The sequence below is a fragment of the Phytophthora ramorum genome (genome assembly GCF_020800215.1).
Source record: "Phytophthora ramorum isolate Pr-102 chromosome Unknown Phyram_PR-102_s0002, whole genome shotgun sequence".
Lineage (NCBI taxonomy): Eukaryota > Oomycota > Peronosporomycetes > Peronosporales > Peronosporaceae > Phytophthora > Phytophthora ramorum.
This window is the reverse complement of record NW_027150648.1, coordinates 4,607,236-4,622,001: the sequence shown is the minus strand read 5'-3', so window position 1 is coordinate 4,622,001 and position 14,766 is coordinate 4,607,236. Positions and strand designations below refer to the sequence as shown.

The window sequence follows — 14,766 nt, the reverse complement described above, 5'->3', positions numbered from 1 at the left end:
TCCTCGGGCTGGTCCTCCGGTCGGCCGTTCACGCACATGTCGGCGAACTTGAACGTCTCGCGCACCGTGAGCGTCGGGATGTGGTTGTCTGTCTGGTCGACCAGACCCACCAACTTGATGAGGTCGATCTCCTCGCCCTTGAGACCCGAGTACAAGATCTCACCGCCGATCTCCGTCTGCGCGTTGTCCTGCAGCTTGCCGGCCAGCGCCTTGAGGAACGTCGACTTGCCGGCGCCGGGGTTGGCCAGGATCAGCGTCATGGAGCCCGGCTTGATGATGCCGCTCATCGGTGCAGCGCGTGCTTGGTGTGTCATGGGGATCTTCTGCCACGGCGTGAAGATGGAGGCCAGGTGCGACCCCACCGTGCCGTACGCGCCAGCTTCAGCCGGCACCTGCACCGAGAACGACAGGTTCTCGAAGCGCACTTCGGGCGTGGGCAGCTGCAGGTTGATCTTGCGGGACAGGTGGTCGTACTTCTTGTAGAACCGCTCGAGGCCGCCGTTGAGCATCGTCTCGAGGTTCTCGGCTCGCAGCGTGCTGTACCGACTGGCCCTGCTGTCAGTGTGCTGGTATGGGTCTTGCAGGCTGCGGAAGTTAAGTGAATGGTATACACCAGGCACCTTCTCAGTGGGCCCACCATCAGCTTCAGGGCGCAGCAGACCTATCTTGTCTTCCTCTTTCGTCATTTCACTTGGGTAGACTGTATCCGAGAGCGAAGGTTGGCTTGTTGGTTGCGAGGAAAATTGAATAGTGAGACGACTTGGAGGCATACGAAAAGCTAACATCTACAATACGAAGTGAGGCACGTTATCATACCAATGGTCTAACGACAGGCGGGGCAGAATGCATACACCCGCTCGCATGCAATGGTTCTGACCACTTCTGTGGAGCTCACCATTTCGTGCAGGCGAGAAAAGGGGTACTAGCGAATACGTGCAGACAAACCACCGCTCACAAGCACAAGTGCCGACAAGAATGGTCCTATCGAAAGTGTGTTTGCGATTTCGGCGGTCGGTCATAAAAGTCCTGATAACTCAAGCAGAAGTTCACTAAACGCAAGTCAAATATTGCATTAGTGTACACTTCCAAGGCGGCGGTACATGTACTCGAATCCGACATGACATTCAGATATCTTCAGTCTACCGCGAGATGGACATCAGTGCGCATTGATCGCGTCCAACGACTCGTCTCGCTCGTCGTACTGGGGATGGGGTCCTGTGTCGGTGCGGTGGGGTCGCTGGTGCTGCTACTGCGGGGATTTTAGCAACTTTTGCCATTGAAGACTCGTGTTCTCGGGGCGATAAGACGCTCGTAGGGTTCAGCGCTAGAGTTCGTTGGAAGACCGGACGAGGGGTGAGTGCAAGATTTGTACGCTGAAACACCTCGAACTCGTTGTAGCCTCGGTTCTCCAGCGGTCGACGCGATCGAAAAGCGTGGGGCCAGCGAAGGGTTAAAGGCACGGACGCACTAAGCTCCTCCTCACAGATCACTTTTTTTCCAGCACGAGGCAAACGTCCAGGCTTGCACCGGGCCCAAGCGGCCGGGGCGTTTTCGTAGTGGTGGAGGCGCTATGCCGTGCGGTCAGCGTCGCTCTGGCCTGATATGAGCTCGTGAGGGGATTACAACCGGCAGCGGGAACCCAATCCAATATCTTCGCGCTGGCGCTTCGCTATCGCACATGAATCCGCGCCAGTGGTGTGTCGGCGCTATATTTCAGTGCGGGGCTGGCGTTAGAAGTCGACGCGGTTTGAATAGGCAGTATCAACGCTGTAAAGTTGGGTTTTCTCTATAAGGAGGCGACATTTCGATCACACGATAGTTCTCGTCGAAGTCTTGGCGTCTTATTTGCTCCGCCATGGAGCTGCTGATTTGCGTTGTACATGTACGTCAAGCAGTCATACTCGAAAGTACATGTATGGGTTCTGCAGTCCAGACTGCACCCGTGCTGACTGGTTTGTACAGCAATTTTTGCTTTCACGTACCAGCACGCGCAAAGGCAACATGCAACGCACGCTTTATCATTGTATTCTTGCTGACTGACTGAGGCGATAATCTATGCATCGTAGCCACCGGGTGCCCAGTGGAATTGGTAAGCGGTTTTGATGCAGAGCTCGTCCGAGCGTAATCGACGTTAAAGTTAACGGTAAAAATCAAACCAAACCCAAAACAACAACGCGAAGATATTGGATTGGGTTCCCGCTGCCGGTTGTAATCCCCTCACGAGCTCATATCAGGCCAGAGCGACGCTGACCGCACGGCATAGCGCCTCCACCACTACGAAAACGCCCCGGCCGCTTGGGCCCGGTGCAAGCCTGGACGTTTGCCTCGTGCTGGAAAAAAAGTGATCTGTGAGGAGGAGCTCTAGTGCGTCCGTGCCTTTAACCCTTCGCTGGCCCCACGCTTTTCGATCGCGTCGACCGCTGGAGACCGAGGCTACAACGAGTTCGAGTGTTTCAGCGTACAAATTTGCACTCACCCCTCGTCCGGTCTTCCAACGAACTCTAGCGCTGAACCCTACGAGCGTCTTATCGCCCCGAGAACACGAGTCTTCAATGGCAAAGTTGCTAAAATCCCCGCAGTAGCAGCACCAGCGACCCCACCGCACCGACACAGGACCCCATCCCAGTACGACGAGCGAGACGAGTCGTTGGACGCGATCAATGCGCACTGATGTCCATCTCGCGGTAGACTGAAGATATCTGAATGTCATGTCGGATTCGAGTACATGTACCGCCGCCTTGGAAGTGTACACTAATGCAATATTTGACTTGCGTTTAGTGAACTTCTGCTTGAGTTATCAGGACTTTTATGACCGACCGCCGAAATCGCAAACACACTTTCGATAGGACCATTCTTGTCGGCACTTGTGCTTGTGAGCGGTGGTTTGTCTGCACGTATTCGCTAGTACCCCTTTTCTCGCCTGCACGAAATGGTGAGCTCCACAGAAGTGGTCAGCGTGGGAGCTAAAACTTTGTCTGCATCGCGCTGTGAATACCGTAAGGCGTAGGATGTTGTGAGCTCGCCCATGGCGGCTTGTACATGGAACCAGCGGAAGGCCGAACCGTCGAGGTCGTCGGCGTCGACCGTTCTCAACGCCCCGACGGCATCAGCTGCACATTTGCCATGTTGCCGCCATTGAAGCGGGAGAAGAAGCGCAGCCCGCTGTCAGGAAATGAATACTCGCTCTTGCTCTGGCCCGTAGTCGCCACGCGATGCAGAACCGAAGCCTCGTCATGCTCGTGAGTGGGCATGTTGCTGGGGTTGCGATGTCTACTGGGATAGTTCAACTTGTTACGGCACTGACGACAGGGTATTCCTCGAATAAAAAACTCGCGTTCACATCGTCAATTCGGTCATCTGGACAACGTAGTGTTGAAATGAACCCAAAAGGTAATCCTTGGATTCATCGACGAGTTGATAGAAACACGCTTGCACCAAGCCAAAATGGTTCGGATGCAACAGCACCAGCTCTTGGTAGAGCTCGACACTTCTCCGAAATGGAAACGAGAGCGCCTTGCGAAAAGGGTAAAACAGCAACCTATCCTCCGCAAGCTCGAGGATGTGCTTAGGAGTAAAATCCTTGAACGGCATGTAGAATTTGCAAACCACTCTGCCAGATTTTCCCAAGTCGCTGGGTCTCGATTCAGCGTAGATACGCTCACCTATATCCGCCGTGCTCAATCCGACTGTCGTTTTCGTTTTCCGCTGAGGTACATTGATGTCACTTAGTTATCCTAAAAACGACGTATTATGTCCGTTCTAGTCACACTCAATCCGACTTTGCCACATACGACGTGCCCCATATCTCCCGTAAAATTCAAAAGAGGTGCGAGCTGTAAGAAGTACAAGCCCTTTGTCCTTGCCCCCCCCCCGAATTGGTGTCTCGTTTATCAACCGGTCTGTTCTCGACCGGGTCGGGCACTCCTCGTTCACAGGACGATCCACTTGCTCCAGAATCATTTCATCCGGGCCGCAACCGCGTCAAAAATGTGTTTTCCCGTCGCCACTTTTGAGCAAGCCACGTGATAATTGGGCACACACACACCGGAAACGAAGCGATGCTCGATCTTATACTTCCCATCAGAAGCGCGGACGAGCAGTTCGTTGTCAAACCATCTTGAGAATATTCACGTCCGCCGCCATTAGCTCCTGCATGCGTCTCTCGACGTGAAGGGCTGAGCGTGAAAGACAGCATACTGACACCATGGAGAGCGGAATCCGCTCTGACATCCGCTGTGGGCCTCCTTCGTGCAAGCAAGGCAAATCTCGCCTGTGGGATGCGGATAGACTGTCCGAGAGGCACAGCCCAAAACGATATCTTTAGTTTGTTTTGGGTTCGCCCGGAGAGCCAGGAGGAGTCCATAGAGTCTATGATAGACTGAAGGCATACGGTCCGGCATCCGAAGAGCGTGTGACTCGTTGCTTCAAGCAGCAGCATGTGGTCTCTTCAGCTCTTGAATGCTCCTCGCTGGCCTAACCACCGCATATGGTGCGCTGCAGCAGCGCTTAAATTTGAAGCGAATCGAAATTAGGTACGAGCACAGGAAAAAGATTCATTCAAAGCTTCATGACAAACATCATACAAGGCCCGCTTATCTCTTGAGGTGGCTCACATACTTGAGCGTCAGGTAGATGGCGATCTGCACCACTGCCCAAATCACGAGCAGCCCGACCATGAAGTTGTACTTGCGGTTCGGCCGGAAGTCGTACGTGATCTCGATGTAGTGCGCCACCGTCATGTCCGTCGTCGTGTTGCCCGACGGCACAGAGATAATGTCCTGGCTGTCTCCGAACTGCGCACCCACCAGCGCCGACAACGAGTAGCTCGACGGCATCAGGTACGTGAACCACTTGTAGCCCGCCTTCATGGCCGTGCGCGGCAGCAGGTAGCCCGAGAACAGGTTGAACAGACATGAAATCGCACCGACTGCCACGTTCGCCACCTTCTCGTTCGGCATGAGCACCGACATCCACTGGCCAACGTACGTGCACGCCGACGTGTACAGGTAGAACACGAACATGAAGAAGAAGAAGTCGCCAGCATTGTCACTCCAGCCCACCAGCCAGTACTCGATCGCCACGAACAGGATGATCACCACAACCAAATATGGAACTTCGGCGAACCAAAGAGATAGGCTGTACGGCAGCGGGCCGTAGTAGTTCGACATGCGCTCGCGGTAGAACACGGCACGCTCGGCGCATGTCACCTCTAGCACTGTCATCAAATTCACGACGCCAATGAAGTCCATGCTGTTGTAGATGAGACCGATGTGCGAGTTGATACGCTTGACGCTGTCTGCCGACAACTGGTAGAACGTCGTGCCGAAGATGACTGCAAAGATCGGGAACAGGAACATGCGCATGAAGTTGTACTGTGGGTTGCGCCAGTACGTGAGCTGCTGCTTCTTGGCGAGTTGGCCAAGCTGGTTCCAGAACCCCGTGGCGATTGACCGATAGTTCAGCGTTGAGTGGCGCACAAAGTCATCAGACACCTCACAGAGCTCTAAAGTGCGCTCTCGGTTCTTCGCACACAACTCGCTGTTCTTGTACTCGACCGAGTAGTCCTTCACGTCGCGACCGATACCAGCACCGATCACCTCCAACATGTACGTGGCCGGGTTGTATTGAGGACGAATCTCCTCCGTGCCAGGAATCGACGCGAAGTACTCGAGCATCTTCACCGAGTCCACGCCCAAGTCGCCGAAGTAGGCCGTGAAGCCACCCTTCTGCAGCAGCAGCAGTCCGTCGAAAAGCTCGAAGATGGAATCGGCTGGTGGATCGTGCACAGCACCGTACGGCCCGTACGCGCAATCGACTGCACGCCGCGCATCACGATGAGTGCTGAGCGAGCATCGAGGCCGCTCGTCGGTTCATCCAGGAACAGGACGCTAGGGTTCGACACCACCTCCACGCCAATCGTCACGCGTTTCTTCTGCTCAACTGATAGCCTGCCCACCATCTCGCCAGAAATCGCTGTCAGCTCCAGTAGATCAAGCGTCTCGTGCACCAGGTTCATGCGCTCCTCCACAGTGAAGTTGGGCGGTAGACGCAGATTGGCAGAGAACACCAGCGCCTCGTAGATAGAAGCTGCCTCCGAGTGGATGTCCATCTGCTCGCAGTACGCCGTGATGCGGCTGAAGTTCGCCGGGTCCTTCAACTCGCCGTTCACGTAGATGTCACCCACAATGCGGCCACCGGTCTTACGTCCGGCAATCACATCCATGAGCGTCGTCTTACCGGCACCCGTCGCTCCCATGAGCGCCACCATGCGGCCAGGCTCGAAGTGTGCGGTGATTTTCTGGAGCAACTGCCTCTCCTCGCCCGACGGCAACGTCACAAAGTAGTCCAAGTCCTTGATGCACAGGTTTGAAGGAGTGAATGGTAGGCCTCCTTTCGCACCCACCGATGCCTGGTCTGGCCCGCCAGGAGTCTTGACTTGAATGTACACATCGTCTTCATCGGGTGTGTTATCCTTCAAAGCCTTGGGCGTGACCCCCTTGTACTTTTCATATCGGATAAAGTGCAGTGCAAGGCCGTTAAACGTCGTGAACACGAAGTAGTATGCCAGTAAAACAATGACACCGAACCAGATGTAGCCCGTGCCTTGGGAGATCGAGAAGCTTTCGAGTAGAGTCTTGCTCTGCGCATCCGAGTAGCGATCGCTTGAGAACTCCGACAGCATGTTACTGCGTAGCGCCCACGAGATCGGAGAGAACCAGTACATCCAGATCCAGTAGTCCGGGATCAAGTCAGCCAGGATGATGTTACCCGAGAAGAGCAGAAGAAGCTCACAGAGATCGAAGCAAGAGCCTGGCCCACCGTAATACTCGGTGACAGTGCACTGAGCATCGTCATGTAGGCGCTGATGGCGTGCTGGAAGGACACGAGCACCAGGAAGAACACGATGTACTTCTCGAACGTCCGCGTCAAGCCACTCATGAAGTAGAAGAACGTGCCAAGAACGAACGAGACGACCAGGTTCACCGGAATCTGCACCACACTCTCGGCAATTGCGTAGGATCGTACGGAAGAAGTTGCGCGGACGCTGTTTGTAGAACACCCTGCGCAGCTGGAACGAGATGGTGATCTGCTGCCACGCCTGCCGCTGGAACAGCGCGATGCTGAAGAAGATCATGCGCAGGTAGTACGTCGAGCTCACGTCGAAGTAGATCATCCCCATGACGAGTCCAATAATCAGCGCCTCCGTCAGCTTGCCCCACAGCAGCGGGGGGTCCCGCAGCCACACGAGCTTCTGTCGATTCAGTAGCAGCAACGTGCTTGGCACGAAGGCCAGCCCAAACTCGGACTTCTCCTTCGAGCGAGCCAAGTTCACCACGCTTTTGGCCTTCTTGAAGTCTTCAGGACTCTCAAACTGGTGCTCATTGAAGCCCTTGCCGATCGCCTCGTGGGTTTTCCGGTAGATGCTCGACTGGCAAAATAGGTTGTTGAAGTCCTCCGATGCCACCGCCAAATCTTTGATCGGAATGCTGCCGTTCGCGTAGCGGTGGCCCCGTCCCGACGTTACTTCAATCAGGAAATCTGCCGGGTCAACACGAGGCGGACACGTGAACCCATGACCTTCAAAGTAGTTCAAGATCTCCGTCCTCGGACCATGGTAGACCATGTAACCTTCGTTGATCATCAAAATGTCGTCGAACATCTCCACCACCTCCGGCGTCGGCTGCAGCAGTGCAATGACCGCCGACCCGCCGAGCGTCTTGCACCACGTGCGCATCGACTTGATGATCAAGGTTGCGCACTGTCCACCCGTGGAGATCTCGTCACACAGAACAAGCTCTGGCCGCCCACCAGCACTTCACCAATCGTCACACGCTTGCGTTCACCACCACTGACGCCTCGTAGCAAGGCGTCACCCACGACGGTGTTCGAACAGTCTTCAAGCCCAAAATCTGGATAAACAGCTCCGTCCTCAACGCAGCAATGTCGCTCTCTCGTCTGGTTGGTCCTCGGTCGGCCGTTCACGCACATGTCGGCGAACTTGAACGTCTCGCGCACCGTGAGCGTCGGGATGTGGTTGTCCGTCTGGTCCACCAGGCCCCCAGCTTGATGAGGTCGATCTCCTCGCCCTTGAGACCCGAGTACAGGATCTCGCCGCCGATCTCCGTGCTCGCATTGTCCTGCAGCTTGCCGGCCATCGCCTTGAGGAACGTCGACTTGCCGGCGCCGGGGTTGGCCAGCACCAGCGTCATGGAGCCGGTTGATGATGCCGCTCATCGGGTGCAGCGCGTGCTTGGTGGTCATGGGGATCTTCTGCCACGGCGTGAAGATGGAGGCCAGGTGCGACCCCACCGTGCCGTGGGAGCCCACCTCAGCAGGCACCTGCACCGAGAACGACAGGTTCTCGAAGCGCACTTCTGGCGTGGGCAGCTGCAGGTTGATCTTGCGGGACAGGTGGTCGTACTTCTTGTAGAACCGCTCGAGGCCTCCGTTCAGCATCGTGTCCAGGTCGTCGGCACGCAGTGTACTGTAGCGACTGGCCATGGTGTCGCGGTTGTTCGAGTACGGGTCCTGCAGGCTGCGGAAGTTGAGCGAGCGGTAGACCTCGGGCACTTGCTCGCCGCCGTCGTTGGCCTCCGGCTGCAGCAGGCTGGTTTTGGCCTCGTCCGTCGCCATGGCTGGGGATCTGATGGAGATCGACTTGCTTGGCGCGGCGCAAAAGCGGGAGTGAGCGGAAGTGACCGAGGCCGCCGTGGCAGAGCTAAGGGCTCACGAGGAAGTTAGTTGCCGGTGAGCGTGGCGCGATATACTCAAACCGAGTCATTTTTTTCATGTTGAAGTGAGCCGCGCCGTTTCACAGGCACGCAGCTTTTAAGCGCGCTTGGATGGGTGCTTAGTTTAGTCAAGTATGTTTGAGCGGCTGCGTTTGCAAGTCAAAGCTCGGCTTTTACGGGCTATGCGCGCCGTCATCTTTCGACGCTGGCCCAGCACTCGGCAAACGCTCTCGCTGGCCGCACTGATCCGATGCCCGCAGCGATTTGCTGCCTACGCGTCATATATCGGCGGCGCTGGCAGCTGGCGCGGCTGCCGGCTGAGCGAGCGGCTCGTTCTGGCACCACATTGCAAACTGCAACGGTCGGGGCATCTACCGGTAGTCTTCGCCGCTTGAGGCAAGCTCTCTGGCAGGGCTCGCGCGGTTGGCTCCCCGCCACTCGTGCGCTTTGCCGTCGAATAGCTTCGCCGATCTCGACTTGCCTTGCGTGGCGCCAGAGCGCTTCAAGGTGATCAAGCAGACGTGCGTCAACGTGCAATTGAGGCCTCTCGACTCAAGCGCTGGACATGTACGTCCGGACCGTCGGGAACGACTATCGAGGTGTTGTCGGCGTTGTCGCAATAGAGTGCACGGTACCGCAAATCCTGTCAAGAAGGTACACCGACGGACATTATGCAAGGTGACGAGCGCGGCTCTCGTTAATGCATAGGACCAGCAGTGCAACCAAAAGCAAACTTCAGACTGGGTGCAGGCTGAAGTTTCGCACGGTGGCTCTCGCGCGGGATCACCTGTTCAACACCGTACATACATGGCCGAGAGGAAACAGGCTGCTGCTGCTGCTGCTGCTGTGGAGCACAGCTTTTTTGCAGTCATAGAGGCTGTACAATTACAGCCGCGTATGAATCTCGCTGGCAGCACAGCATACATGTAATCCGCGACCAGCGTCGACGCGAATCGAGCCGGTGCATTGACTTCACCCTGGAGAACAAATACCCCGGCGAATCCGCTGGCATCGTCTTCGGTGATGAAATCGTGTAGATGGTGAAGTATACTTGACCCTGCCAAATTGAGTACTTGTGCCATCGGATGTACTGTAGAATCAAGTACTAGATAGGGACAGCCCAAAATTTCGCATTCTGAGGTGCCCAATAGACCGGCTATGCGCGGTCCAGTCCCAAAATAGCCAAAAGATATCATTTTGGGTCGCGCCCGCTCGCGCAATGGCGGTCTCTGCCGCGAAGTCCGTGGCGGCCACTATAATAGGGCTCATTCGCATTATGATCGCCCCAGCGCTTGCCCGTCTGCCGCTGCCATCGATGTACGAGCTTCTTTAAGTCTACGAAACCGCGAGCTGGCTAAACCCTGACCCGAGCTCCGCTGCACAGCTTGATTTGCTGATCCGAGCGGCTTCAAGCCACAGTCGAATTCGGGCCGGAACAAGGCGCGGGCCCGTCGTCGTCTTGGCCGCGAGTCCAGCTGGTGGAGCGCGACCGAAGACAAGTCCGTTCATTGCATTTCCTGCGTACATGTATTCCTCCGCTTCGTCAACGCGCGGTATGGCGACAAGGCACAACGTAATACACAGGTTGATTAAAGTCGCAAATCGCCGACGCGGGCCACGCGCCTTCGCCTTCGAGGGCCTCGAGGCGAGGCTATCCTGCCGAGCCCAGCGACCTTTCACGGCTGTCAAGCCCGCTTATTCGTAAAGGTACCACTTTGGAAATCGTCTCGGCGCTGCATGTATGTTATTTCCGAGTCACACGGCCCATCTGCTTCAGTCGTTAAATCGCATCACCCTAGCCTCCGCTACGTACGCGCCGTGTCCCTCTATACAGTGAGCCTGTCAATCAGAGTGAGCGTCTTGGTCCACACAGCTCGCTCTTGAGCGCCTTCGCCACCCACCAAGTCACTCTTCAATTTGCCTCGGACCGCGAGCTCCATCCGAATCGAAGAGCCCCAGTCCAGACCACCCATGGCCACGGAGGACAAGAAGACCGAGGCTACGGCCAGCCTGCTGCAGCCGGAGGCCAACGACGGCGGCGAGCAAGTGCCCGAGGTCTACCGCTCGCTCAACTTCCGCAGCCTGCAGGACCCGTACTCGCACAACCGCGACACCATGGCCAGTCGCTACAGTACACTGCGTGCCGACGACCTGGACACGATGCTGAACGGAGGCCTCGAGCGGTTCTACAAGAAGTACGACCACCTGTCCCGCAAGATCAACCTGCAGCTGCCCACGCCAGAAGTGCGCTTCGAGAACCTGTCGTTCTCGGTGCAGGTGCCTGCTGAGGTGGGCTCCCACGGCACGGTGGGGTCGCACCTGGCCTCCATTTCACGCCGTGGCAGAAGATCCCCATGACCACCAAGCACGCGCTGCACCCGATGAGCGGCATCATCAAGCCCGGCTCCATGACGCTGGTGCTGGCCAACCCCGGCGCCGGCAAGTCGACGTTCCTCAAGGCGATGGCCGGCAAGCTGCAGGACAATGCGAGCACGGAGATCGGCGGCGAGATCCTGTACTCGGTCTCAAGGGCGAGGAGATCGACCTCATCAAGCTGGCGGGACTGGTGGACCAGACGGACAACCACATCCCGACGCTCACGGTGCGCGAGACGTTCAAGTTCGCCGACATGTGCGTGAACGGCCGACCGGAAGACCAGCCCGAGGAGATGCGCGAGATCGCGGCACTCCGCACGGAGCTGATGCTGCAGATCTTGGGTCTGGAGAACTGCGCCGACACTGTTGTCGGTGATGCTCTGCTGCGAGGTGTGAGCGGTGGTGAACGCAAGCGTGTGACGGTGGGCGAGGTGCTGGTGGGTGGCCAGAGCTTGTTCCTGTGTGACGAGATCTCGACGGGACTGGATAGTGCCGCCACGTTCGACATCATCAAGGCGCTTCGCACGTGGTGCAAGACGCTGGGCGGTTCCGTCATGGTGGCGCTGCTGCAGCCGACTCCCGAGGTCGTGGAGCAGTTCGACGACATCCTGATGGTGAACGAGGGCCACATGGTCTACCACGGCCCGAGGACGGAGATTCTGGACTACTTCCAGGGCCTCGGTTTCACGTGTCCCGCCGCGTGTGGACCCTGCTGACTTCCTCATTGAGGTGACGTCGGGACGTGGCCACCTCTACTCGAACGGCAATGTCCCTAACAAGGACCTCGCTGTTTCGTCCGAGGACTTCAACAACCTCTTCTGTCAGTCGAGTATCTACAAGAAGACGCACGAGGCGATCAGCAAGGGCTTCAACGAGCACCAGTTCGAGAACGCGGAGGACTTCAAGAAGGCCAAGAGTGTGGCCAACCTGGCTCGCTCAAAGGAGAAATCCGAGTTCGGCCTGGCGTTTGTGCCGAGCACGATGCTGCTGCTGAACCGGCAGAAGTTGATCTGGCTGCGCGACCCGCCGTTGCTGTGGGGGAAGCTGTTCGAGGCGCTCATCGTGGGTCTGGTGCTTGGTATGATCTACTTCGACGTGAGCTCGACGTACTACCTGCGCATGATCTTCTTCAGCATCGCGCTGTTCCAGCGGCAGGCGTGGCAGCAGATCACCATCTCGTTCCAGCTGCGTAAGGTGTTCTACAAGCAACGCCCTCGCAACTTCTTCCGTACGACATCCTACGCAATTGCCGAAAGTGTGGTGCAGATTCCGGTGAACCTGGTCGTCTCGTTCATCCTGGGCACGTTCTTCTACTTCATGAGTGGACTGACGCGGACGTTCGAGAAGTACATCGTGTTCTTCCTGGTGCTCGTGTCCTTCCAGCACGCCATCAGCGCGTACATGACGATGCTCAGTTCTCTGTCGCCAAGCATTACGGTGGGTCAGGCTCTTGCTGCTATCTCCGTGAGCTTCTTCTTGCTCTTCTCGGGTAACATCATCCTGGCCGACCTGATCCCGGACTACTGGATCTGGATGTACTGGTTCTCTCCGATCTCGGGCTGCGCAGTAACATGCTGTCGGAGTTCTCAAGCGACCGCTACACCCCTGTCGAAAGCCAAACGTTGCTGGACAGCTTCTCGATCACGCAGGGTACGGAGTACGTTTGGTTCGGTATCGTCGTCCTCTTGGCGTACTACTTCGTGTTCACGACGCTGAACGGCATGGCGCTGCACTACATCCGCTACGAGAAGTACAAGGGAGTGAGCGTGAAGCCGATGACGGCCAAGGCTGAAGATGAGGACAATGTGTACGTTGAGGTGAACACCCCTGGTGCTGACGGTGCCAAGGGTAACAGCGGTGGCCTGCCGTTCACTCCGTCGAACCTGTGCATCAAGGACCTCGAGTACTTTGTGACGCTGCCTTCTGGTGAGGAGAAGCAGTTGCTTCGTGGCATCACGGCCCACTTCGAGCCTGGCCGCATGGTGGCGCTCATGGGAGCGACGGGTGCTGGTAAGACGACGCTCATGGATGTGATCGCCGGACGTAAGACCGGTGGCCGCATTGTGGGTGACATCATTGTGAACGGTGAGAAGGACCCGGCGAACTTCAGCCGCATCACGGCGTACTGCGAGCAGATGGACATCCACTCGGAGGCCGCGACGATCTACGAGGCGCTCGTGTTCTCTGCCAACCTGCGTCTGCCGCCCAACTTCACGGAGGAAGAGCGCATGAACCTGGTGCACGAGACGCTTGATCTACTCGAGCTGACGGCAATTTCGGGTGCCATGGTTGGCAGCCTGTCCGTGGAGCAGAAGAAACGTGTGACGATCGGTGTGGAGGTGGTGTCGAACCCGAGTATTCTCTTCCTGGACGAGCCGACCAGTGGTTTGGACGCGCGTTCGGCGCTGATCGTGATGCGCGGCGTGCAGTCGATTGCGCGCACGGGCCGTACGGTGCTGTGCACGATCCACCAGCCGAGTATCTCGATCTTTGAGCTGTTCGATGGACTTCTGCTGCTGCAGAAGGGTGGCTTCACGGCCTACTTCGGCGACTTGGGCGTGGACTCCGTCAAGATGCTCGAGTACTTCGCGTCGATTCCTGGCACGATGGAGATCCGTCCTCAATACAACCCGGCCACGTACATGCTGGAGGTCATTGGCGCTGGTATCGGTCGACGTGAAGGACTACTCGATCGAGTACAAGAACAGCGAGCTCTACAAGTCCAACCGCGAGCGCACGCTGAAGCTTGCTGAGGTGTCGGACGAGTTCGTGCGTCACTCGACGCTGAACTACGATCCGATTGCCACGGGCTTCACCAACCAGCTTGGTCAGCTTGCCAAGAAGCAGCAGCTCACGTACTGGCGCAACCCGCAGTACAACTTCATGCGTATGTTCCTGTTCCCGCTGTTCGGCATCATCTTCGGCACGACGTTCTACCAGTTGTCGGCTGACAGCGTCAAGCGTATCAACTCGCACATTGGTCTCATCTACAACAGTATGGACTTCATTGGTGTGATCAACCTCATGACGGTGCTGGAGGTGACGTGCGCCGAGCGCGCCGTGTTCTACCGCGAGCGCATGTCGAACTACTACGGCCCGCTGCCGTACAGTCTGTCGCTGTTCTTCGCTGAGGTGCCGTACCTGGTCGTGGTGATCATCCTGTTCGTGACGATCGAGTACTGGCTGGTGGGCTGGAGCGACAACGTCGGCAACTTCTTCTTCTTCATGTTCGTGTTCTACCTGTACACGTCGGCGTGTACTTTCGTGGGCCAGTGGATGTCTGCTTTGATGCCGAACGAGAAGGTGGCGAACGTGGCGGTGGGCGCTTTGTCGTGCCTGTTCAACCTGTTCTCGGGCTACCTGCTGCCGCGCCCTGCCATGAAGGCGGGCTACAAGTGGTTCACGTACCTGATGCCGTCGAGCTACTCGCTGTCGGCACTGGTGGGCGTCCAGCTCGGCGAGGTCCAGGACATCATTTCTGTGACGTCGGGTAACACGACGACGGAGATGACGGTGGCTCAGTATGTTGAGGACACGTACGACTTCCGGCCGGACAGCAAGTACAACTTCATGGTTGGCCTTATCGTGATCTGGGCGGTGCTGCAGGTCGCCATCTACCTGACGTTCAAGTACGTGAGCCACCTCAAGAGATAAGCGGC

The 14,766-nt window shown here is 57.0% G+C and overlaps 2 protein-coding genes across 2 annotated transcripts; one reads left to right on the top strand and one right to left on the bottom strand.

The window, feature by feature from the left end:
• Positions 1–4,592: 4,592 nt before the first annotated feature.
• KRP23_2867 (uncharacterized protein) lies at positions 4,593–4,868 on the bottom strand (the record flags this gene model as incomplete). The annotated part of the gene is made up of 1 exon (XM_067887647.1): positions 4,593–4,868. The coding sequence occupies one exon, from the start codon at positions 4,866–4,868 to the stop codon at positions 4,593–4,595; it is 276 nt and encodes a 91-aa protein (XP_067750221.1).
• A 5,835-nt stretch (positions 4,869–10,703) lies between these two features.
• Positions 10,704–14,761, top strand: KRP23_2866 (ABC transporter G family member 37; the record flags this gene model as incomplete). Its single annotated transcript, XM_067887646.1, has 4 exons — positions 10,704–11,039; positions 11,308–11,702; positions 12,675–13,344; positions 13,790–14,761. 4 exons carry the CDS (start codon positions 10,704–10,706, stop codon positions 14,759–14,761), a joined length of 2,373 nt encoding a protein of 790 aa, XP_067750220.1.
• Between the last annotated feature and the right edge of the window lie 5 nt (positions 14,762–14,766).